This window comes from Rutilus rutilus (assembly GCF_951802725.1).
Source record: "Rutilus rutilus genome assembly, chromosome: 11".
Classification (NCBI taxonomy): Eukaryota; Metazoa; Chordata; class Actinopteri; order Cypriniformes; family Leuciscidae; genus Rutilus; species Rutilus rutilus.
The window spans coordinates 28,873,041-28,898,415 of NC_140216.1; the positions used below are offsets into that span (position 1 = coordinate 28,873,041).

The window sequence follows — 25,375 nt, forward strand, 5'->3', positions numbered from 1 at the left end:
ACTGTCATTGTCAAATGCAATGAAATGATTTCAGAGGATTCCACCTGTAAATTTAGTGTAGGTGGAATCATGTTCAAAAGTGTTGGTGGCCTTACAGAATAGTTGTCCTTCTTGGCGGTCATGTTGGAGTTTCGGTCACTCCAATCATAGTTCACTTCCTCCTCTTCTTTTTCGTTCAGCCACATCAGCTCTTTTGTGGCGGCCACAACAAAAGCATGCAGCTGATCTAGATTCCGCAAGCGTGACTTGGACGAGTTCTGAGGAGGAACAACAAGCAACTCATAAATTAGCTCATTCTTTTTTATCAGGCTTTGTGTTATTGGGTTTGGAACAAAGATATTTTAGAATCCATTATTAAGATTCAACAAAGTGATCCGTCTAGATTTAAGAGCGTACCAGCAGTTTGGCATATTGAAGGTCCAGTTTGCCCAAGTATTCTCGATAAGCTCCCTTACTGACTGGAGTCAACTGATTCTGAGAGGAGAGAAAATAATGTTGCTTTTTCATATAACATTCATTGTAGTCTTGGCCATTCTTAACTCATATTCAGAGTTTAATAAACAATTTGAATTATTAATACTGTTTAATAAAGCATGAATGATTTATTGAGAACAGTATTGTTTGTACTCTAGTATCCGGTGTGTATCACTCGATGCTATTGTTCCTCAGTTCACAAGAAAATTAATTAGCCAATCAGAACAGAGGTAATTTACAAATATAAATCTTAAAGATAATGTAGCAAAAACATCACAACCACAAAATTACAGTGCAATAAATCTAGTTTCTACAAAATAAATGCTACAAAAGTGTACAATGGGCAATTTTAAGACTCATATGATAAAGTACTACAGAGCTACTTATAAATTATGCTTTAAATTACCTCATCAGACCGTGCACGGTCAATCTTGTATTTGAATTCCTCGATTGACTGATGAAGGCCACGATGGCTACCGAGTTGAGACTCCACAGTGGGCAGATCTTCGCCCCACTCTGCCCCATCAATGCGCCTCTGGTTCTCCTCCACCCAGGACAGGAGGTCCTGAATGTACTTGAGAGTGACTTCGTCGAGCTCAGGTCTTACGCGCTGGGGAGACTGCTGTAGTGTTTGGACGTGGGAGACCTGGGACATGGACATCTGGGTCATGGGCACCTGCGACACCGTCACGCCAGACTTCAGACGCAGATTAAACTCACTGCGCAGGTTAACCAGACGCTCATGGAGACGGTACACCCTGAAAGAGCCAAGAGATGACAGTTAAAGCTGCTATGAGAATAAATAAGATTTTAATTATTATAAATATTATTAGATATATGGATATTATTATAGATAATATTATTAATAATTGTTAATTAACCATTATAAATAGTTTTTAACACATTTTCTGTAAAGCATTATTACAGAAAATAGTCTCTTATAAATGAAAGCAAGAATTCTGTAAAGGATTTAACTTTCTTTAAAAATGTTAACATTTCAAAGTATGTTTATCCTATGTAAATAAATAAAGTACAATATTCATATTTTTGGTTGCATTCAGACCTAAAGACTAGTACTGAGCAAAAACAATATAGTACTAGCTGTCACTGTATTTCTTTAGGTTATGACAGTAGAATATCATACTAACCGCCTGTACATCTGTTCTGCCTGTAGGTGGCGCCCATCTTTAAGTAATTGCACATCATTAAAAAGGTATCGGATCATGTTTTCAGCCTTGTTCAGATCTGCCTCTATCTCAGACGAGTGCTGGATAGGCTTTCCCGCACCCAGCAGACGTATGTCCTGCAATAAAAGCAAAGTTAAATTAAAGCAATTTGCTTACAAATACGGCAGGTTTATCTTCTCAAAATTGGGTTAAATAAATGGCTTTCAATCTCACCGTTTGTAACAGTGTTTCCACCTGGTTGAGCTGTTCCTCGCACAAACCTGACTCCATTTGCACCTTACTGACTATTCTCTGCAGACGCTCCAGTCTGTACATGTAACAGACACACAAATACTCTTTACATAATTCACTACAAGATTAAGAATAAAATGACTGGGCAAAGGCTACATAAAACAATATTCAGACTTTACAGGCATTCGACATTCAATCAATCAGAAAAGCATCAGCTGAATCACTCACACCCTCCTCTCACGGAGCAGGTACTCCAGTCCATGGCTGTCATTCATAAAGGCCATCGCTAATAATCCTAATAATGCTAAATCCCAGTCCAGAGAGGTTTTTTCAGAGCGAAGTCACACAGAATCAGCTATTGATGTTAAGAAGTGCTGCTGTAACTGATAAAGCTCATAAAACATTCTGGAGAGCAGCAGCGAGTCTGTCTTGTGACAAATCTTTTTAAAAGAGACACCCTGTTTCTTGTGCTAAATGCTATTTAATAACAAACGTAATGCATTAATTTTGATGAAAAAAATCATCTTAAAGGGATAGAATCAACTGTTTGTTCACCCATAGAGTAAATGATGACAGAATTTTCCTTTTGGGGTGAACTGTCCCTTTAACTGTAATGAAAGTTTAATGCTTTTCGAACTAAAAAAACTAAAGTAATTCAATTAAAAAAAAAGATTTTAAAAGTAAAGTCGAGTCCTTCCACATTTGTTAATTTAGAAAAAAAGTATTATTGTTCAAGATTTGACAATTATCAATTAGTATAGTGGAAGTTTCTTGTTAGGGCAAGTCAATTTCTTTCTTTCTTGCAAGGTACAGTAGCTCTAACTGCTTAGATTCTCTTCAAAACATCCGTAAAATCTAAACACAATGGCATCATACATTTTTCTTCTTTAGTACAATACATTTTGACCCACAGTATTATAGCAAAATACCCCTATAAATAGTCTGGATTATTCAAATGAATAACTGCACATAATAACCATGAGAAGTTATTATACAGATTTCTCACCGTTCAAACTCGGAGCGCAACAGTTTCTCTCGTTCCAAAATGGCCACATGCAGGCGGCCCCATTCCTTCTCCACATCAATTGGGTGGTAACTGGGGGGAACCTTGACCTGACCCGCCTGCACAGCACCCTGGTGCCAAACAAACCCCATGCATAAAGTCAAATCTTGGTAAAAACATGTTAAGAAAACTCATGTAAAAGCCCAAACAGACTGTACTACATGCTTGTTTAAAAGGCAGTTACTACTGTGACAAATTTAATTTACCTCAAAAGACTTGTAAATGTGCTTGGTGCGATTTTTGTCAGTCTCCTTGGCTGGTAGTTCAGACTCCTTGAACTTCAGAAACTGACGCCAAAGAACCTACAACAGAAGGGAAAATGGTCATACCATAACTTATTATCTTTTTAAAAATTGTTTTGGATGCTTTTCTGTATGCATTTATGGTCATAAAATAATACTTGATTAAGGTTATATGACATTATAGCTATTTTATACATTTTCCAACACTTCTAGCGGGTAAAGAATAGTGAATTACTGCACCAAACCATAATTACACATGTATACAGTATAAGCACATATATGTTCATTAAACCTGAGGATCATGGTACTAACCTCAATCTCCTCATAGCTGGAAGGGAACTTGCGTTCCTCAAACACGATAATATGATGCCTGATCCACTGGAGTAACATGGTCACCAGCTCATAATACTCCTGCCAGCGCAACTCCAACTCCTGTACGTCAATAAAAAATATTAAACATCAAAGATAACAATATCAATGGCCCATCATACTTAATTATATTTTCAAAACACTCACATTGGCTTGGACTCCATCACGAGCGTCAGGAACCCTTGGCATGACATCATACAAAGAGGACACATACGTGATGATGGACTTCTCGTCTGGGTGTGGCACGTCCACATCTGCAGAAACGGAAAATAAACTACCATCATTATACACTATCGTTCGAAAGTTTGGGAGCCCTGGCCAAAATGGCAGCATAAAAAGTTTCACATAAACAACATACAAACATAAAACTAAAAATCTTACATAAAATTTTACCCAGCACTCATAAAATGACAAAAGCTACTTAACAAAACATGCACAGGTTTCCTTTAAATTGGTCCATAAGAGATTTTTTAAAACTTTTAAAGAGGGGAGTGTTTCTAAGATTATTATACTCTACAGCTTGTTCCATAACCAGGGAGCGTAAAAAGAGAAGGTAATTATTTTAAATAATTGTTATTGTTTATAAAAAAGTTGATTTAAAATGTTAAATAACTGTTTTTAATTTTATTATCATTTAAAATCAAATTTATTCCTGAATTTTCAGCAGCCATTATTTCAGTCTTCAGTGTCACATGATCCTTCAGAAATCATTACAATATTAAGATTTGCTCAAGAAACATTTCTAAATATTATCAATATTGTAGACTGTTGTGCTGCTCATTATTTTTGTAGAAATCTTTAAGAACATTATAAATGTCTTGACTTTTGATCAAATTAAAGCATGCTTTCTGAATAAAAGCATTAAGTTCTTTCAAAAACAATCATTTTGAACAGTAGTGTACATTACTTAAAGGTGGTATCAGTGATTTCAGGCCCAAAAATATATTAATTTTTTTTCCTAACGATCCACTAGCTGCCCGCCCCATAAGCATGCCGTCAAAAAAACGCGTCTCTGTAGGCAGCCTAGGCTCTGAGATCTGCACACAAAAACAAATGGTTTCACCAAACACTCAAAACAAAAACAAATAGTGTTCCAACCAATCACCGACAGGGGGAGGGTGTTGTGAGGTTTTGAGCCAGCTTCTTCTTCAGCTCTGACTTCGCGTGCAGCCGTGCACAAGCACAAAACCTCACAACACCCTCCCCCTGTTGGTGATTGGTTGGAACACTATTTGTTTTTGTTTTGAGTGTTTGGTGAAACCATTTGTTTATGTGTGCAGATCTCAGAGCCTAGGCTGCCTACAGAGACGCGGTTTTTTGACGGCATGCTTATGGGGCGGGCAGCTAGCGGATTGTTAGGAAAAAAAATACAAATATTTTTGGGCCAGAAATCACAGATACCACCTTTAACATCAGCAAAAGATTTAAGTAAAATCACTTAACAATTAGAACTGTTTCACAGGCCTTAAAGATTATTGTACAAGTCCATTAAATCCACTAAGATTCCCTAAGATCTACTATATTTATCAATGAAAGAGAAGAATGAAAGAAAATTCTTTGAATGAGAATCCAGAGGGATCTTCTCCCTTTGTTTACCTTCAGGATCCAGCAGGCGTGTGACGCCCATGTCTCTCTCTGCTATGCTGAAGGCCTGCTCCAAATTCTCCAGGTTGGTCTGTCTGAACACCTTATTCATGTCGATCAAATTCGGCCTAGAATGAAAGGCAGAATTCACAAAATACAGTTAAAGGGGGACATTGAAAAAAAAAAAATGACTCTAGACAAGATTTCAATTAAAAGACTGCACACTTGAATTTTAACACAGATTCTCCTTTAGTCTATTATTTTGCATTTTAATGTCTGCTTTGTTTAAAGAAATACTTTCCATTTTAGTGAACAAAAATCCAACCTGTATGAATTGTGCTTTTAAAATGGAAATTTCATCCAGATCTCATTTGAACGCAAACTTGCAGATCACATATTTAACTCCACACTGATTGGCCAAACCTGGAGGCTATGAAAATATTTGTGCCAGAGCCTGGGCAGGTGAAGGCAAGATGGATTTCTCTTCGTGGGATTTGAAAAAAAGCCTCTGTCTTATGTGACTAAGTACTCACTCAACAGCAATCACTGCAAGGCGCCAAAAAACAATTACTGTAAAAATACATGCACACACATGCTCTGCAGCCTCTTAGGAACATGCAAAATAAAAGTCTAGCAAAACTAAATAATTGTATAGTTTACACGCGCACATTTTTTAAAATTATTCACACAAAATTACTAGGAATTAAGCACAGGAACTGACATTATCAGTTAAATTGCTAAAGCTACAAAGGCAAAGGCAGAATTGCTTAGCTTTCTCGTTTCAATACAATGTATAAAACCAAAGCATTCATACGACTGTTTGGCTGTCTGGGAGAGCAGGTAGCATGGCTGGCCCCAGGGAAGCTCGGCATCTGAGACGAACACCTTTCTGTAAGAAAACCCGTCTAGGGTGGAGAGCCTTTGCTCCATGCCATGTTCAAGATCTCCGCTTTGGGATCCACCACTTGAGCAGGCACCAGGGCTAATGGACCCCTGGCCCGAATCGAAAGAAACCTCAGACGGCAGATCTTCACACAGCATGACCACTCGGTCCTCCAGGTCACTGACGGATCCGTGGCTGGACGAGCTGCTGCGACTCTTCTTGGAGCGGAACTTCTTCTTGAGACTGAACATTGCGTTGGATTCAATTTCCCATTCTTTGAAACGTGTGCATTCACACAGGGTGCAGATGGGTATTCTTTTCCAATTTCCCAATAGATTCACTATCCAGTCAACGGTTAGCAAAGTCGTTCCTCAGTGAAAACACCCTCCATCTTATGTCACGCATCAAGCTTTGAGAGCTTCACCTGCACTCCACGTGTTCTGTTTACTGTCCCAGTGCCGTTCAAATAATAATCTGTATATCATAACGTTTAAGTTGTAAGTGAGAGGGAAGACAAACCACTCCTTATTTGTTCAAATCTCAAGAGTCGTCTGTGTCTGGTAGTGTAGGGTGAACCTGAGCTATGCAGCTGAATGTGAAAAACACACCCTCTGGGGATCCTATTAGATTCAACACGCCCTTATTACAGGATTCTAGTTTTGAACTCTATTCATAAGCGCCAATTGGGACATACTTGGACTTATACGACATAAACTCAACTGAATTTGATGTGCTTGAGAGGTATTTGTATGAAGGCTGCAATAGGTCGGCAATTCTAAAGATATTGAATGACAGTTTTTTGAATCCCATGTGTGTTGGCACATGAAAGTGCAAACAGGTGAATACCTTTAAGTATGGCATAACTAATCTTGTTTCTTGTTCCCCGGCAAGGAGCAGAAGGGGTCTGTGATTGACATGGTAAATACAGCAAGCAAGTCTGGAGATGAAATTCATAAACAGCCCAGAGATACAAGCATATTTGCCATTTCTCAAGAACTAAGATCACTTTATTAACTATTTTTGGAGTTTCCGCCTCTTTCACATGAGTACCATGGTTTAATGTGTCCTGAGAATGGACAAATTAAAAGCTATGCCTCAGTTCCAAGAACTTTTTCTCTGTTTACAAGGAGTTTCTACCTGTGTTTATGGATGATGGCGTTGAAGAGCCTGCCATCTTTCCAGCTGGTGGTGAAGTTATCACACCGCAGGCCATGGTAGCCCTCCACCATCCGCTGAGACCACAAGAGCAGTTTCTCCTTGGCGGTCATATCATCTGACTGACCGTTCACCTGGATATCGGAGATCTGATGGACCAAAGGAAAACAATATAGTTTCAATAAAACAAATGATCTATTTATCATATAAAAAAATACTAAAGGCCCGTTCACACCAAGAACGATAACTATATAAGCGTCCACACCAGCAGATGACCAGCAGAGTTTTTTCCAGCTCCCTTTGATCTGATTGGCTGTCAATGTTTTTAACATTCTTTAGCTGGAAAAATTGTTCTGAAAATGATCCCAACTATATAGTTTCTCCATGCCGTTATCGTTATCGTTATAGTTGTAGTGTGGACACTGCTATTCTTTTATATTTAGAAGGATTAGTACTATATCTTTATCGTTATTGTTATAATTATAGTCCTTGGTATGAAAGGGCCTAAAGCATATTTAGAAACAACTGTCATATTAGTGCTGGGCAACAATTAATCACGATAAATCGCATCCAAAATAAAAGTTTGAGTTTACATAATATGTGTGTGTACTATGTATAATTATTTTGTGTATATATATATATATATATATATATATATGCACACACATATATTATGTAAACACAAACCTTTATTTTGGATAATTGTTGCAATTAATTGTTGCCCAGCACTAATTATTATAGAAAACAGACTAAACATATTTGGAAACTATAACTACAATTTTCATATTACGTTAAAATAAAATCAGAATCAATGTAAATGTGGTTTGAATAAAACAGATAATGTATTATATAAAATTATTATACAACATTTCTGACTAAATGCAGTTACTGAAATTAACGTTACTATTTTAAAACAAAGTTTGCACTGTTTTCAGTAAATGTCTGTTTCATATTAAAAAAATTGCAGATTGTTGCTTTTCCAATAATGAAAAACTACCCTTTAACGCTCTGGGAAAATATGGCATTTCATAATTTAAGGTAGGGGGAAAAAGTATACTTTAAATACCCTCATTGTTGCCAAGATACTATGGACAAACATTGTGGTTAGCAGTGATCATAAGATTCGTTTATAATAAGAGGCTTGTTCAACTTTTAGTCTGTGATTTTGCATGTGTTCGTTCCTCTGGTGACTCATCATCAGGATTCCCCTTTGGGTAATTACTGTTCAACGGCTAAAATCAAGTTTCCTCCAATTATAAGAGTTTTTTAAGGATGTCTGGTTGGCCTAAACCTCTGGATCCTTATACTGAGGATGTACACAATGACTCAGATGCGGAACCACGTCCTCCTCCCTTGCAGCCTAGCTTTACGAGAGCCAAGAGGGTCATTTAAGTTTCCTTTCAATGCAGGATTCTTTTTAATGCCTCCCACATTTTTACTAAACTTTAGTGGTGAGAATAAGCTCAACAATTAAAAGGTGTTAGCAAAGATTTGGTGCCAGACTCATTGGTAGAGAATGCATAATTAAAGCTAATTCTGCATTGCTTTGACCGATTCTGGATTGTGTTTATTGTATTATATATAACCTTAAAGGTATGTCTGACCAGATAAACAACTCAACGTATAACTTGCTGAAAATAACAAAAAATGTGACCCATTCAAAAAGTTCTATACAATAAGCTTTTGTGAAAATGACAAATGCATTTAAAAAAATGGAAGGAAAAGAACACAATTAAGATGCATTCCACCAAACCAAAAACAGAACGGTTGGTCTCATGAGTCACCAAACCACCATGCCAGCGTGCCTGCTTCCCCTTCCTTAAGGGAACGTGTGAGTCACCAACCGAAATGGACACTATCCCAGCCCATAATCCCCCACAGGCTTACTGTGACATCAAAGACTGACGCTTGAGTTTTTATTTCCCAGAAAAAAATTATAACAAATGCGCTCCAGTCTCCTCATAATAAGATAAAACCTTTAGCAGCAATCCAAAGACAACAGTGCATTGGCCTAGAAAACCAACCATCTGTACCTGGTACAAAATTCCTGTTGGTTCTCCTCATTGTTTTGTCTGGCATTTTTCTTATAAAAAAAAACAAAAACAAGTTCATGCACAACCTAATTTGAGGTCACGTCTGAAAATACAACCAACAATTTGCTGTGTTTTGTGGGTGGGCTGAGTTTTATATTTGGTACATTAATGAAAAGTGATCTCTATCACTGTTGCCAGATGATTCATTAAACCCTGTCACGAGTCTGCACAGATGTCTGTGTTGTTACAGCAATAGTAACAGTAAGTTGAGAGTCTAAAACATTTAGAAACAGTTAAAGGGGAAATGAAAATCTGTGAAGCAAACCTATAGACAGCATTTAAAACGAATAAAAGTGTGTCTGCTCTGTGTAAGTAGAGCACAACCAGTGCTACACCAGACCTGGAAGTGAAGAATGATGGTCCATATTAGCCCGAGGGTCAGTTTTGGATTTCCATCCGCAATGTCGTCGTTTCTTATGTTTACCAGTTTCACCTGTCAAACAATGAGATCTGTGTTAAAAAGTGAAATTGTATAAGGCCAGGGTTTTCAATCAGGAGTCCATAGCCCTCTGTGGGTCTGTAAGGATACTGCAGGGGGAAATTAAAATAAATAAATAAAATAAACTCATGATCTGTAATGAAAATGTTAGTGAATGTTTTTAATAAAACGTTATCATACCTTCTGACCAATAAAATCTAGCTTTATATGTATCATATCCATGATCCTAGATGGTAAAACAAAGATAAATATATAAAATAATGGCTTATAAAGTGTTTGGTTCACTGTACCTGTCTATGTTTGAGGAAGTCCAGTGCGATCTGTACATTCTGTAGTTTGTGAAAGCGCATGCGACCCTTCTCTCTGGGCTGGAAAACAAATAAAAGGAGAGATTAAAAAAGGAAGATGAGTTCTCAAAGAATTAGATGCGGTTATGAGAAGACCGAGATTATAGATGTACTGAAATGAATGATAAAAAGAAAAATACATTAAATAAACAAACGTAACAATAACTAGGGTAGAGATGCACCAGCAAAGATATAGGAATATTATAATAATGTCTTGCCTGTTTCAAACACAAAAATACGCTAAATGAGACAAGAAGGTGAAATTGATCATTCAAACATTTTATTGAACAGTAACACTGGATAACTGCTTTGCACTTTTGAATTGCATTGAAAAGACTATTTAAACAGGAAAAAAATTCAATATTTCTTATACTGAAAACTATATAACCTATAGACCTTATGTAGCTCCGCCCCTTTTCAGCGCTGCGCTCATTGTCTTTTGACTTCCGGTCTGTATTTTCACAGCGTTTTGCGTGTTTATTAATGAACGGCTCGTTTTAAAATCTTCCCGGTCGATTTACATTTGTTAAGTCATCTGCTTTAAACATTACAGTCCTCATGATAACTTTCGTTAACTTTACATTAAGTAAATCCACTTAAAAAGCTAATTACTCCTGGACAGAAATGCCATAAATATACAGAGTGACAAGCAAGACAATTTTCCAAAGATGGCAGCGCCCTTGTTTCTCTGGTGCATAAGGTCTATACAGTTTACAAAATTGATTATTAATTATGTTCGATTTATATTTGTGCATCCCTAAGATAAAGTAAACCATAACTAGACAAATTCACAATTTCTTTCTAATATCTTACACATTTCATGAAATAATGCATTATCTTTTTAAAAAACGCAGAAACGACACTCTAATATTTTAAAGACAACTGCATTATTCTAGATCATAACCTTATTATTCTGTAAGCCAAGGACCAGAGATATTCCAGCTTCATTATCTATGAATCTATGAACCGGAATGTAAATACACCCACTATGCCAAAATGTGGACAAAATGCACCAGCATACAATAAGAACATGCAATGACACTTGTCAATCAGTTGTCAATCACAAGAAATAGCCAATCAAAAGCTAAGCTGTTCCGTGAGCCAGGCTCTTATTGGCTTGCAGTGCATGATGTCACTAAGGTTTTCAATGGATCCCATGTCTGCAAACACGAGAAGACATGAATCGATGCATTACTAAAACAAATTTAAATTCCTGAAACCCTGGTTCCCTGAAAGTGAATGCGATGCATTCCAGAACATTCCATCAAAAAAACAAGAACCGAAAAACACTGAATAACCACCCTGACTTTTTAAGTCCAATAGAGTGCAACAGTTGGGTTCCGGAAGTAAAAACTCCATTCATTTTCTCCATAAGGAGGAGATTTATTTTAAACGATAACGTATAAACCTTTAAAGACAGACCTACTGTGAATTACGAAGTTTTTAATCCATGACATTTGCTTCTGCTGATTATTTGAGATTATTTTAACAGTTGTATTCCCCATGATGCAGTTCAGAAAATTACACCAATCAGTCGAAAAAAGCAAGATGCTCCAAAATAGCTTTTTAGCTCCGCCCACTCCCATGAAGCATTGCAAATGACGTAATTGACGTAATTGAGTAGTTTTATATTTCTCTATCGTTTTTAATTTGATTGCTGCTCGCAATGCTTCATGGGATTGTAGTTCTTTCCCACACTAAAACCGTTAAGTACACAGTCTATTATTTTAGCTGATTGGCTTGGTTCATGGCTTATAACTCTTTAACAAAGACAATTTTAAAATCCCTATGGGAAAAATGAATGAAAAAATAATAATATATATATATATATATATATATATACTTCCGGAACCAGCACCGCTAAAAAAGTGGGCGGGCACTGTTGCACTCTATACAAATAGTAGCGTGATTTTTTTGACTTTTTAACTGAATACTTTCTCGAACATGGGGGGAGGACAGCACTGTCAACAGGCGACATGATAAAGGAAGTGACATCATGCACAACACATTTCCCCTGGCAGTGACACATGCCACACCCCTTTCCGGGGAGGCGAGCCGGAAATTTTCAGACCCAACTCACCAACCGCGAATTCCTGACAACGTCTCGCTCCCTCGGCTACCACAGCAAGAGCATCGCAAGAGAGGAGGCAAAGGCAAAGGGGTCAAGGTCAGGGCAGAGGTGAGCAAACAGGAAGTTGAAAAAGGAATGGTCAAGGGGGTCAAACCGGTGCAGAGTTGAAACTGAGGCAGAAAATGTCAGATTGTTAATGTGTTAAAGGAGTGAGACGCAATGCAAAAAAGACACAGTCACAGTAGTGCTCATCAGGAAGGGGAGATGTGAGGAAGCATTCATTCCTACCAACACATTTCTGTATGCATGGTTACTCCCACTGGTCATACAGATTTGAATGCCAGATGTCAACCATTGATGCATGCAAAACAAATCTCAGGGACACGACATTGAGGGTGTTAAAACTATAGGACTATCCAATCAGATGCAGATTTGAAGGGTAGCTTCACTTAAACAAACTACAGGGTCTATAAAGCAAGAGGACACAGGTAGAGGAGGGGCTTATGTTAAGGGAACAGATCCAGGTAGTGAGAGTTAGCCTTGCCAGACTGATGTTTGGAACTAGGTTTTGAATAGGGTTGTGGAGGGAAAATGTGATCCCACATCAGCATTTACTTACCAGTGTCTCTCCAGACAGCACCTCCAGCAGTGAGATGAGGTTGTGTCCATCTCTGAGATCCTCGTACAGGTCTGTGATGTGTCGCTGGGCCTGACAAAAAAAACAGGAAATCATTACAAATTATGGAAATTGTGAGAAGTGGAAGACTGTATGATTAAGACAATATTATGCTAATAACACAGGAATGCTTGATTATTATAACTGATTGACTGTATAGCATCAGGAAGTCAAATATTTGGGGCCAGTAATAAATATAATTTAAAAATATTTTATTTAAGAATTAAACTGATCAAAAGTGACAGTAAAGAAATGAATAATGTCACAAAATATTTCTATTTTAAATAAAAGCTGTTGTTTTGAACTTTCTATTCATCTAAAAATACTGAAAAAATATTAAGCAACACAAAAATATTAAGCAGCACAACCGTTTTCAACACTGATAATAATAAGAAATGTTTCTTGAGCATCAAATCATTATAATAGAATGATTTCTGAAGGTTCATGTGACTGGAGTAATGATGCTTAAAATTCACAGGAATAAATTACATTTTAAAATATATTCAAATAGAAAATAATTATTTTAAATTATAATAATATTTAATAGTATTATGAAATACTACTTTATTGTATTTTTGATCACATAAACACAGAAGATTATTTCAAAAAACATAAAAAAATCCTTACCAACATAAAACTTTTGAATGGTATTGTATTTCAAATAATTGTACAGTATGTCAACTTCTAAATGACTTGTTAGGTAAGTTTATTTTTTGATAATGAGCATCTGACTATATATTACCTATTGTTTAATTATCATCCCATATTTCTTTCTAGAAGAAAGTTTAAAGTTAATTAAAAAATGTACCCGTAAAAATCTATTTTGTAAGCATAAAGACTACAAACAAAACATACACAAAACGTTTCCAGTCTCTGCAAAAAATATGGGTCAAGGTCATTTAAACTGACCTTTCTCACACAAAAACAAAAAAACTGTTCAGACAGAGCTTTCCATATGTGACTCAGTTTACAATGTGGGAACTAACATTTTAATACTTACAAAAATGTCTCAGGAAAGAGAAGTTAGATAGTTCTGTACTACAAAATTCATACATTTGTGGGCCACTGTATCTAATGAAACTCTATTTACTCATTGACAAAGGACAATATCTAAAGGCTGAAGCAGTAAACACAGAAATTACTAAAGGAGACAGAATACACAAAGGGGAGACATCTTAAGTGTTAGAAAACTGCATTTCATGCAAGGAAGGCAGGGAGGGTGTGTGTTAGCTCTAGGTTCAGATGTAGGAAACTACGGTGCATGTGAAACCCATGCAGGTCATAACAGAAGTCACTCTGCAAAGGTGTGATCACAGACACCACCTACCTCTGCCTTCCAGTGCTGACATAAGACACATGGAGGAAAGGATGGAAAATGGAAAGATAAAAAAGAGAAAGGTTGGAACAGATGGGAAATACAATGAGAACTGTAAGATAGACAGTGAGAGACAAACAGATATAACAGTGAAATGAGCACAGATGACACTGTAATAGAGTATTGTATGATGGTGTGAATATAACATTTAAATTGATTTGAATCTTTTAATGGACATTTAAATGTATAAAATGATGACTGAAACTAAATATATTTGTTTAGTTTTAATATTCAATTATGAAGCAACAAATCAAACATGACAGAGCACTGCACATACTGTATGTGACATAACATCTATATTTAATTGTCTTTTGAATGTAATTCCAAGCTATTATTAAAGGGATAGCATTAAGCTTTGTATCAGTAGAAACCCGGTAGTATTTTCAAATGACCGTGCTTCCCTCCCTCATGTCCCCCTGAGACGAGAGATTTCTGTATTGTGTGTCTGGAAAAAATTTTTGGCCTGAGACTAGAGACTACAGCCAGTAGTGGGAGCTAGTTCCGCATGTTTTCAACCCGCTCATAGGGGGTGGGATCATACCTGTCAACATTTGGGTACCAAAATACGGGAGACCTGGGGGGGGTTCAGTTCAACCACATGCGGTATCATGTCATCTATACATCTATACACACCCCATCGCCAAATCATAGAAAAATTCAGTTAAGACAGTTGTATTCATCTTAACAATACACAACAAATCAATATACAGAAAAACAGATTTCTAAAATAAGGTATAGGCCACAAATCTGTGAGTAGGCTACAGTTTTCAAAACTGAACAGGTGATGTTGTGTAATATTCAGTTACTGTAAGAAACTGTTCCAGCGGGTGGAGTTTACTGGTACTGAATATTACACATCACCTGTATAGCCTACTCCATTAACTGGAACAGATTTTCACTGGAACTGAATCTTACATCCAAATATTGTTATGTAATCAATCAGCATATTGTTGTGTATCTTCACCTACTGGAACAGTATTTAACAATTTTTCACAGGAACTGAATATTACAAACAACTATTGCGAAAGAACGATTTACAAAACAACGATTGCGAAAGCGTGCACGGATTATGAATTTGTTCACTGTCACCGTTGTACGTAGTTTTTTTTTTGTATAGTTCTATTTTGTTAATAAATTTTGCATTCTATTTTGGCTTTCTCGGGTGTCCCTATTTTTGTTGTGTCCCTTTTGAGCCACGGGGCGAAACGGGTATGGATTGAAAAACCAAAGCAACTGTATAGGCCTACGGTTTACAAATCTGAGCACAGCTGAGACTTTTTCTCTGGTAGCCTACTTTTGGTGTAGGATATTTATTTCCGTCAAGGTCAGGCTGCGATGTCAAATGTATTCCCAGGAATGAGTGATGCGCTTTCCGCTTTTAAAGTTTTATAAAATAAGTAGCCTATATGGCTTGAATGGTTTAAAAGCATTAGCAAGAATAAAAGCGCATCATATAATGTAACGCCATGCAGCCAAAGGATGATGCTGCGTTAATTGCGTTAAATATTTAGTCTTTTCCCATTTCTACCAGTAACGCTTATTCAACCTCCCGCGTCTACTACCTGCGCAGATATCGACGGCACAGCTGGGTTGTAGCTCACAAATGGGTTGAAATTTGTATGATGTGTTGATTGCGCGAGTAGGATGGGTTTCATACAAGATCTGGCGACTGGACAACCTTGGAATAATATACTGATGTGATTATTCATATAATGACGTTTGGGCCATACAAATAACAGGTGTTTCATGGGAGAAATAACAAAACGGGAGGGGGGCGGGAGATGGGTGTGAAATACGGGAGATTCCCGGGGAAAACGGGAGTGTTGACAGGTATGGGTGGGATCTCACGATAAAACTGCATCTTTTCAGTTTCGAGTCAACTAGTAGCCTAGTTGTATCATTTCTGTAACCGGTAGGCGTGGCTTGGGAGTGGCCTCGTAGGGCTGCGAAGCAAGTGCATTCTGGGAGTTGTTGTCTTTCATCCACATGAGCCAAAATTACATTTTCTAGCTTTTCTCAGTCTAGAAGGCACCAACTTCTAAAATACTTTCACATTTATACTAGATAAATTACCCAATTTAAATACACATTCATCTTCCCAGCGGTGAAATATCCCTTTAAGCCTGAAACAGCAATGTAACATCACTAACACATCTGCTGAAACCATCATTTTTGCAATTATTATAATATTTAAAGGTTGGCGTTCTCTGTGCCCAGATTGAAATGAGAGACAGAAAGGCTTTGCTGCTGTCCCAGGTTTCCATCCCAAACGGCACACGAACATCCCACAGCAAAGCCTCTGAGTCACTGGATCTGAACTGCAGACCACCAAATAAACCCTATGCCTTCTCGGAGGAAGAAAAATCAGTCGAGCACAAAAAAATAGCACCGCTTTGGTCAAAATGAATTTTGTTAAATATATTTCAACACATTCAGCTTGTGCAAGAGAAAGACACTTTTTACCCATATCCTTGATAAGTGTTTTTTAAACTATTTTTGTTGTTGCTTCATTTTGCTTTAAAAGGCAAAAGAAAAAGTGGTTTAATTTGAATTTTATATATATATATATATATATATAAATAAAATCACACTTTTTCCTTCACACCTTTTTGAATACAGATTTTAAATGATCCTGCAGTGTGAAATACAAATATACAAATATTTAATGTCTAATATGAGGTCATAAGAGCTGAATGTATAATAATTAAAATAATTAGAAAATTCTATTTAAAATAGTTTTAGATAGTGTTTTGTTTGACAATTGTTGATCTAATTGTCACTGTACAGTTCAATGAAGCATCACTCGTTTTGCTTTCTCTGTTTGTTATAGGGGTAAAACAGTTGTTTCAAATTGGCGCAACTGCTCGTGGAAGCAGCCAGGGCATGGGGCGCCTGTGGGCCAGACTGTCGGATGAAATACAAGTGGTACCAAGAAAACGATCCGTTTCTTTGGGGATATAAAATGAGACCAGATGTCGATGACTCATCCTCAAACACTCATAAATAAATAAACAGCACCTTTCAGCAGTGCAGTGTACTGGGTGTATACAGGATGATTATTTAACCACCATGATCTCCGCAGCGGTGGCACTCAAGTACAGCACATTTGCCATATGTTTTCACATACAGGTTAGACAAACAAAAACTGTATATCCCGTTGAACTGATGGCTTTTCTCTCAATTCTCTCTCACACACGCTCCTATCATTTTCACTCTTGCACTTCGTCATACCCTGTTATTTTACATGTAATGACAGACACATAACAATGTTTTCTGTGTCGTTTTAGTATGTGCTAATAGTTCCCAATCAAGCAGCTGTTATTAATTATTTGTAATTGTCAACTTTACTAATACTAAGTGTATATTTAAAAAAAAAAAATCCTATACTCTCTAACAATGTGTTAATGACCTGAAATCCAATTAATAAATTAACAAGCACATTTTTTAAAAATGCGTCATGGAAGAATCATATGTGGTTCCCCAAAGAACCTTTCAGTGAACAGTTCTTAAAATAACCTTTTTTTTTCCTTAGTGTGAAGAACATTTAAAAAAAATCTAAAGAAACATTGTTCCACTATAAAGAACGTTTTGTTCCATGGATGTTAAAGCTTCTTCATGCCAATAAAGAACCTTTATTTTTAAGAGTGTAGAATCAAGCCATTGAGCAAAAGGAACATGCACATTGCATATGATTCACAATATGATTCAATTGAATCTCTGTGACTGTATGATTCTCAAGCACCTAATTGTGTACAGCTGTAAACTTAGAATTGTTTGCAATTGTTTGATTTTTTTTTATCTGGATGGTAATACCTTCATCAGATGCTTGTTCACCCATTTTGTGAAGGTCTTTTTCTGTACTCGATCCCGTTCATCTGCAAGACACAAAAAGTAAACAAATTCAGTCAAATCAGAGAGGAACAATGTTATAGCATACTAATGGAAACTTCTGAATTGATGAGTAGTTCTCTTTATTCTCAGATAATAGTGCTCTATGTGGTTTCACATTGAGAGGATTTTAGAGAAGCAAAGGCTTAGAGGAATTATTCGTTTTTCATTCATATTTGCATGCGATCTGTCATTATAGTTTTTCATATACTTTTCATACTTTAAAAACACACTACCATTTCAAAGTTTGGGGTCAGTAATATTTTTTGATAGAAATGAAATATTTAATTCAGCAAAGACACTGAATTTAAATGTACACTTTAAATGTAATCAAAAGTGACAGCAAAGACATTTAGAATGTTACAAAAGATTTCTATTTCAAATATATTAATCAAAGAATCCTGAAAAAAAGTATCACAGTTTGAACACCTAATCAGCATATTAGAATTATTTCTGAAGGATCATGTGACACTGAAGACAGGAGTAAAGATGCAGAAAATTCAGCATTGCCATCACATACAGTAAATTACCCTTTAAAATATATTAAAGTAGAAAAAAGTCATTTTGAATTGTAATCAAACCCCAAGCTTTTGAATAGCAGTGTATGTTATGAAGCAGAATTCAATGCCAAATTGCAGTGTTCTCAGTGGTAGCCTATTTAATCACCCAAAATTGTGCATTGTGACTCTGCCACAGTGTAAATTAGCGGTCTATATTTGCTTGTTTGAGCACTTCAAAAATGTAACTGGTGAAAGTGAATGGAGTGAAAGATTTTTAGCTCTTTTAATTGTAGCTGACTGACTTAATTTAAAAGTTGTTCAGGTCTTTGTTTTATTTTCTTCACTTGAGTTCAGACATTTGCAGGTCTTAGTGACTAGTGACACTACTAGCAAAATAAATAAAAAACAAAAATAAAATAATTGTCTTGACCTTATGCCTGGTACAGTCTGTGCGATTTCTGGCAATCATATAGGATCATTACAAATCACATTGTATTACATGGATCTAATCAATTTGGGTACGACATGCATCGTAGGCTACTACGTAAGTTAGTATAGAAAAAAAAACATCAGCAAGCGCAAGATGATTCACACTTTGACAACTGTGGTGTTTTATGTGCACTGAAAAAAGAAGAGCGGGCGAAAGAGGAGAATATAGACACGGTCATGGCTAAGGAAGACTAAGGAGGCCAACTTGACAAGCCAATTTTGCAAATGGAGCTTGAGGTAAGTAGTTTTAGGTTTTAGTGCCATGTCTGTTGATCAATACGCCATTTCATGTTGCATTTTTATTGGCTAGTCAGTAGACATAGGTTATCATGCTAAATTTCTGACACTGTCAGAAAAATATCGCAGGATATCTTTGGTCACAAGACCATGACAATGGCCGTCTTTGAACCTCTCTCACTGTCCGACGTAGGACCACCGTTTAGGAGCCACGACCACAGAAATTGCCACGATTGGTCATCTTTTGTTTGGGACAGCCTAAATTCGTAAAATGTGTACCGGGAATAAGATGCTTCTGAGAAACCCATGTCTGACCTCAAATAAGGTTTTACCAGCACTGTTTTACTATTTTTTATACAATTTGTTTTAGAAGCTTTCAAATGTTCCGCATTTACCTTCATCTTGAATTACCATCATCAATGTCATTAAACATTTATTTGGAAACTTGCTGAAGAGGTGTGCTAAAGGAATGAGATGTTCCAGAAGTAATCTAATGGGTTTCACAATGATCTTGTGAAAATGCATCATGACATGATATAAGAGAGCGATTCGATAAAACCAGTACAAATGCCACTTTCAGATTCCTTTCTGACTATCTGATGTTACACTTGAGCTAGCATGAAAGCAATAAGAGAAAACAGGAGTGGAGCTGTTTGGAGAAGAACACAGGAAGCACATCAGCTCTCTGTCACAAGATAAAGCACCAAGACTGATGATGTTTCTGATGGCCAGCAAGCGTGACTGAAATTCTTGTGATACGACTTCCAAAATTCTGTTTATCATCAAAACACTACAAGATAACATAATGCAGGACAACTAGCTGTATCAAAACAGCTGCAGGGCATTGGATGCATGTTGTTGTTCTGTCATTCTGTTGCCATGGCGACAATGCCAGTTGGCATCATTATATCACTTCCTGTTTCTCAAAACTCGTGCTATCACGAAAACCAATTCCTGTGAAAGCATAATGACTCATTGTATTAAAGGGATAGTTCACCCAAAAAAGAAAATTCTGTCATCATTTACTCACCCTCAAGTTGTTTCAGTTTTCTGCTGAACACAAAAGAAGATATTTTGAAAAATGTCTGTAACCAGACAGCTGATGGACCCCATTGACTTCCATAGTATTTTTTTTTTCCTACTATGGAAGTCAATGGGGTCCATCAACTGTTTGGTTACAGACATTTTTCAAAATATCTTCTTTTGTGTTCAGCAGTAAATGATGACAGAATTTTCATTTTTGGGTGAACTATCCCTTTAAGTCCTTTATGAAACAATAAACATCTATCTAGTCAACTACAACTGAGGAATCTTGTTCCATTTTTACATATTACACTGCATAAAATGCATAAACATTTTGATAGCCACAAAACATTCAGAAGCATGTGGAGACATGAAAAGACGACACAGGTGGTGCGTTTTACTGCAGTCTTGAGCATCTGTAAGTCTAAGGGATCATTTCCATCAGTGAGCTGGTCTGAGAACAGCTCTAAGACGTGTGTGAATGGTTGCACGGGTCAAAGGCCAGATCAGGGTGGCACTTTAAATTCCAAGCAAAACTTCAACAGACATGTAGAGCCTCCTTGAAAGGTAACTAACTGAAAGGTAACGCCTTACATGCATATCCGACATAAAAGCCTAGTTAAGTTTAGGTTTTCAAGCTTTCATGGTCTGACTAGGAGAAACACAAGATCTGAGGGAAGACGCATTCCTCTGCACAGCAGCTTGAATTTGACACTCGTAAAACTGAAAGTGTAGCTTGAGGGAAAAGGGAGTTTTACCATATAATGAAGTAATAAGTCAGTATAAATTATAGTCAGAAATAAATCAAGAACATATACAACGTTTGAGCTGTGCTGTACCAAACCTGTGACCTTTTTTCCAACATGCCAATCGTGTGCACACGGGACCACAACCCAGATTTGGGATACGCCTTTGCAATGGGCCCCTCCTTTTGGAGCCCCAAAACATCCATTTGACATCTTTCCCACCTTATCATTAGTTGGAAAGATTACAAGTCCATGGAGAGCCAATTATGATGCAGAATTATAACTTGATCGCATAATGTTAAAATAACTAAAGGAACCTCAAATGTGGGCAAATAAAAAAATAGTCCTTTTAGCTCAAAATGACATATAACGACTGCAGATGTTAACATTATACTGCAGGACTTACCAAGCAAAAGATTAAATAGGATATCAAAAATAGATTTAGTGTCTAATAGCTAGCATGGATGAATGAAGAATCAAACGAAGAATTTCCGCAGTACCTTTTCTTTCATCCATGGCCCTGAGCATCCCCTGGTAAGGACTTTCCTCTGAGAAGACCACGTCACTGCCGACGCTGTCAGTGGAGTACGTTCTGTACCCTTGATATACAGCCATTCCTGCACTTCAGTACTTTCAGTAAAGCCACAGTTTCACACTTTCTACCGATCTGTTTAAACCACCTGAACTGTTTCTTTTCATTCAGTCTGGCGTTTCAAAAAGCAAAAGAGAAGACCCATGCAGTCGAGTGGGTGTGTTCCAAGCCTGCTCGATTCGCCCTCCCTTTTCTCACTTTTCTTCCCCTCCAGTTCTGTTCCTCTCTCTCCCTCGGCTTTCTTTTTCCACACTTCTAGCTAAATACCTGTCTTTAGGCTATACATACAAAAAACGTTCTCTTTTTTGGATGGGGGTCTCTAATTCTGTGGTTGAAAAAAGTGTGAACACGCGCACAAAAAACCCATTGTGGCTGACCACATGTTGAAGGTGTACAGCTGAGGAAATGACATGACAAACGGCAAAAAGTTCATGAAAAATGAAAACCACGGCAGAGAATATGATTTATCGTTCTTTTATAAAAACTATACGTAAACTTCTGCTCAGAAGCACAAAAGCCGCACATTTCTTGCATACTTCGAAAATAGTTAACAGTTACCCACAGCTCACATCTGCAAACACAAGAGAAGCAGCTGCCCTGGGAACGTGACCAGTGAAAAGTCTGAACAATTGTCTGTAAACTAAAAGCCAATCAGAACATATTTGACGTTTAATATACAGAATTGTGGACTAATCAGATGTCACTGTGGGCGGAGTGGTATCCAAGCTGCTTTTTGACTTTGACATGGTCACGACAAAAACTTGGTATAAAAGGAAGTTATTTTACTGTACAAGCTACTTCAGTAGCAAGCAATGGAAATAAGTCGCCATGTAATGAACCAAGGGAAAATCAAGGCGAGGGTCTGTTTCCATCTGGGTATTCCATCTGTTTGGGATGGGGAGGAGGGGGTTGGTGTTCCACCAACCGGGAAACCCCACTCATAAGGGAAAATGTGACTAATTTCAGGAGTCGCACAGAAAGGCTCTTGTAGTCTCAAGTAGGAGGTTCAGATTTTCAGTGTCAGGAGATGCTGATGCTCTTTGATTGATGTAGATAGTCACAACAAAGACATTATTTCATGCAGTCCTGCCAAAGTCATCCTAGACAGGCAAAAATGCGGCTGAACACAAGAGGACCCCTGTGCATGTGTGGCTGCAATAAAGGCATCTCCTAAAGGCAGCATTTGAAACGAGCGTGTGAATACAAACAGATGATGCAAAGATTCAAAGAGTCTCTCTGTCTCTCTTTCCCCGAACAATGGACCCCTAGTATCAGCAGCACAAAAAAATGACAAGCAAGTCACTTCTTTGAAGTGTGTGCATGTGCATATACTGGAAGGAGTGAGAGGAGTCATATTCCTGAGTGCACAGGTGTGACTGGAACCCTAACCTCACAGACAATCTCTATGTTGGAAAGGATGGCAGGCGGATCGCAGGTAGGAATGGAGGATTCTTTGCATTGCAGCTCGGGGCCGTGGCTTGTTTAGGCTTGAGCTGGAAGACCTGCAGCTATTACCCATCTGCCTTGACAGAAGACAACGCTAACAAGAGCCACTAGCAGTGTTTTCTATGTTTACAGCAACACAACAAATGTAATGACATGAGTTCAAATATGAAATGCAACTTAATGCACAGACTGTAAATAACACATCTGCACAGTAAATAACTGAATCCGCTGAATGAACTCACCAAGTAAGTCAGAGCTTTTTACCGAATTACTGAAATCTGACTCAGTTTATCATTATTTTTGTTCCAATGGAAATTAAGCAAAAATATGACTGTATATTTAAGGTTTGTGAGAATTGTATCAGTGTTATGAATATATAAAAAGAGTAATTAATTTTAAAATTGTATTTTAGAATTCTGGAAAAATGGCCTTGAGTTATAAATCAGTTAGTGTCAGAATCACTTGTAAACATGTTGTACATAAACAGTAAAAAACAAACTGTAATATAACTATCTATTGTGAACTTCTTTAAAGAATAATCAAACAATCTTGAAGATGCTCAGACAAAATTTTATAAAAGTATTTTAGCGCCATTTGAAAGTAATTTGTCCTCGGGTTAATTCCTTAGTCCTTATGTAAGTCACATAATACCTCTGAGGAGTGAGGAGTAAGAAAGAGATAACGTGTATGCACAGGTACCCGGCATCACAAGTTCAACACTATTTGAGAGCACCATAACAAAACACACAGACCAGATACACACTTAATCCTTTATTAAAACATACCGATAACACGGGGCAACCCCTTCAGCTTATGCGTGTGATGCGATGTAAAGAGAAAAAGAAAATTTGACATTTTTACGAAGGGTGCCAGATTCTGCAGACATTGGAATTCGATTTTCTCTGACGTGTCCTTAGGGCCGACAGGACAATGTTTACTTATGCTATTCATTTCTATCCTAAGTTTTCAACTGATAAAAATGTGGTAATGTAGTTTATTTTATTTTGTGCAATCAAATTTACAAAATGTAAGTTAAATAATAATAATTTAATCATTACAAATTAATCATAACAACTGACCAGATTTAATTCAATTCATCCTACATCAGGTAGATAATGCCGCTACTCCTTACAATGACTAACAATTACTCTTAAAAGACGGGTTCACACCGGCGACCCCTCCTCTAACAGCCAGTCAGACGTGTGAAAACGTGCTAGTTAATTCATAAACAAGGCTGGAATGCTAGCAAAAGATGTTCTGGTCAGCCTTCTTTTACATACTCACATTCTCTCAAGCATTCACACTTGCATAAAAGGAAAAGTCTGGAAATCTTACTGAAACAAGCCTATATTTATGTTTTAGATGGAAACTGAATAGTTTGAACTGAATATATTTTATTGGACGGACTTTGAAGGGTGAGGAGAAAATAAAAATAAAACTGAGAAAAAAAGAACAGCATGAAAAAGAAATGCTTTAGGAAAGGTTTGGGACGCCTAATAAAATGTCTCCCTCTAGTGGCCACTGTTCCAGTTCCAGTCGAGCAAAGACAATTACACCACTTTATCACTTAATTAATGAGGTAAGGACAAGCACCATAAGTCATGTATCATTTTCACATATTTCTCTTTGTACACTGGTGTTCCTCACAGCTGGTAGCCATGTCTAAACTTTTTTCAGGCAGCCACTTAGTTTCAGGGGAAAATGAAAGCTGACCGGTTACCAAGGCAACAGACCCAAACATACAGAAGCTGTGAGTTAGGAACAACCCGCCAATATTTTTAGAGTCACTGCGGTTTTGGTCCAGTGAGGCACACTTTTCCAAAGGAAGGAGATGCTGAGATGCAATAATACACATATGTTTATAGTTAGTGAAACAACTCTAAGTACTTCCAGAGCCCATAAGGATAAAGAAATACATACACACTACCAGTCAAATGTTTAGAGTTTAAAGTACAATTTTGAAATGTTTTTTCAAACATTTGCTCACCAAGGCTGTATCGTATGTCACACGACCCCTCTGAAATCATTCTAATATGCTGATTTGCTGCTCAGTTATTAGCATAAGATATTATCATATCATAATTTAATGCATCCTTGCTGAATAATAGAACACCGTAAAAAAAAAAGTTATATTATTTATCACATTTTTTCTTTTGTCAAATCAACTTAATTTATGTGGCTTATATAACATCATATTTAGTTTCTGATGATTAAACCAATTTCCTTTATTGTATTAACCAATTTTTTTTTTTTTTAAATAACTTA

General features: G+C 37.0%; 1 protein-coding gene across 15 annotated transcripts in view; it reads right to left on the bottom strand.

Moving 5' to 3' along the window:
* pleca (plectin a) overlaps nucleotides 1-25,375 on the bottom strand; it is a gene marked incomplete at its 3' end in the record, with an annotated part of 109,545 nt that overhangs the window by 20,822 nt on the left and 63,348 nt on the right. For 8 of the 15 annotated variants that reach the window (XM_084423346.1, XM_084423345.1, XM_084423342.1 and 5 more), the window contains 15 exons: nucleotides 18,003-18,064; nucleotides 12,758-12,847; nucleotides 10,011-10,088; nucleotides 9,622-9,714; nucleotides 7,171-7,337; nucleotides 5,163-5,278; nucleotides 3,714-3,820; nucleotides 3,510-3,629; nucleotides 3,162-3,257; nucleotides 2,899-3,026; nucleotides 1,875-1,968; nucleotides 1,623-1,777; nucleotides 881-1,232; nucleotides 397-474; nucleotides 96-257 (listed from right to left, as the gene is read on the bottom strand). In XM_084423346.1, coding sequence (XP_084279472.1) covers nucleotides 96-257; nucleotides 397-474; nucleotides 881-1,232; nucleotides 1,623-1,777; nucleotides 1,875-1,968; nucleotides 2,899-3,026; nucleotides 3,162-3,257; nucleotides 3,510-3,629; nucleotides 3,714-3,820; nucleotides 5,163-5,278; nucleotides 7,171-7,337; nucleotides 9,622-9,714; nucleotides 10,011-10,088; nucleotides 12,758-12,847; nucleotides 18,003-18,064 — 1,898 coding nt within the window. Of the gene's footprint in view, nucleotides 1-95; nucleotides 258-396; nucleotides 475-880; nucleotides 1,233-1,622; nucleotides 1,778-1,874; nucleotides 1,969-2,898; nucleotides 3,027-3,161; nucleotides 3,258-3,509; nucleotides 3,630-3,713; nucleotides 3,821-5,162; nucleotides 5,279-7,170; nucleotides 7,338-9,621; nucleotides 9,715-10,010; nucleotides 10,089-12,147; nucleotides 12,184-12,757; nucleotides 12,848-18,002; nucleotides 18,065-21,572; nucleotides 21,841-25,375 lie in introns of those variants that run through there. The other 7 variants (XM_084423338.1, XM_084423340.1, XM_084423349.1 and 4 more) reach the window with 4 other exon arrangements.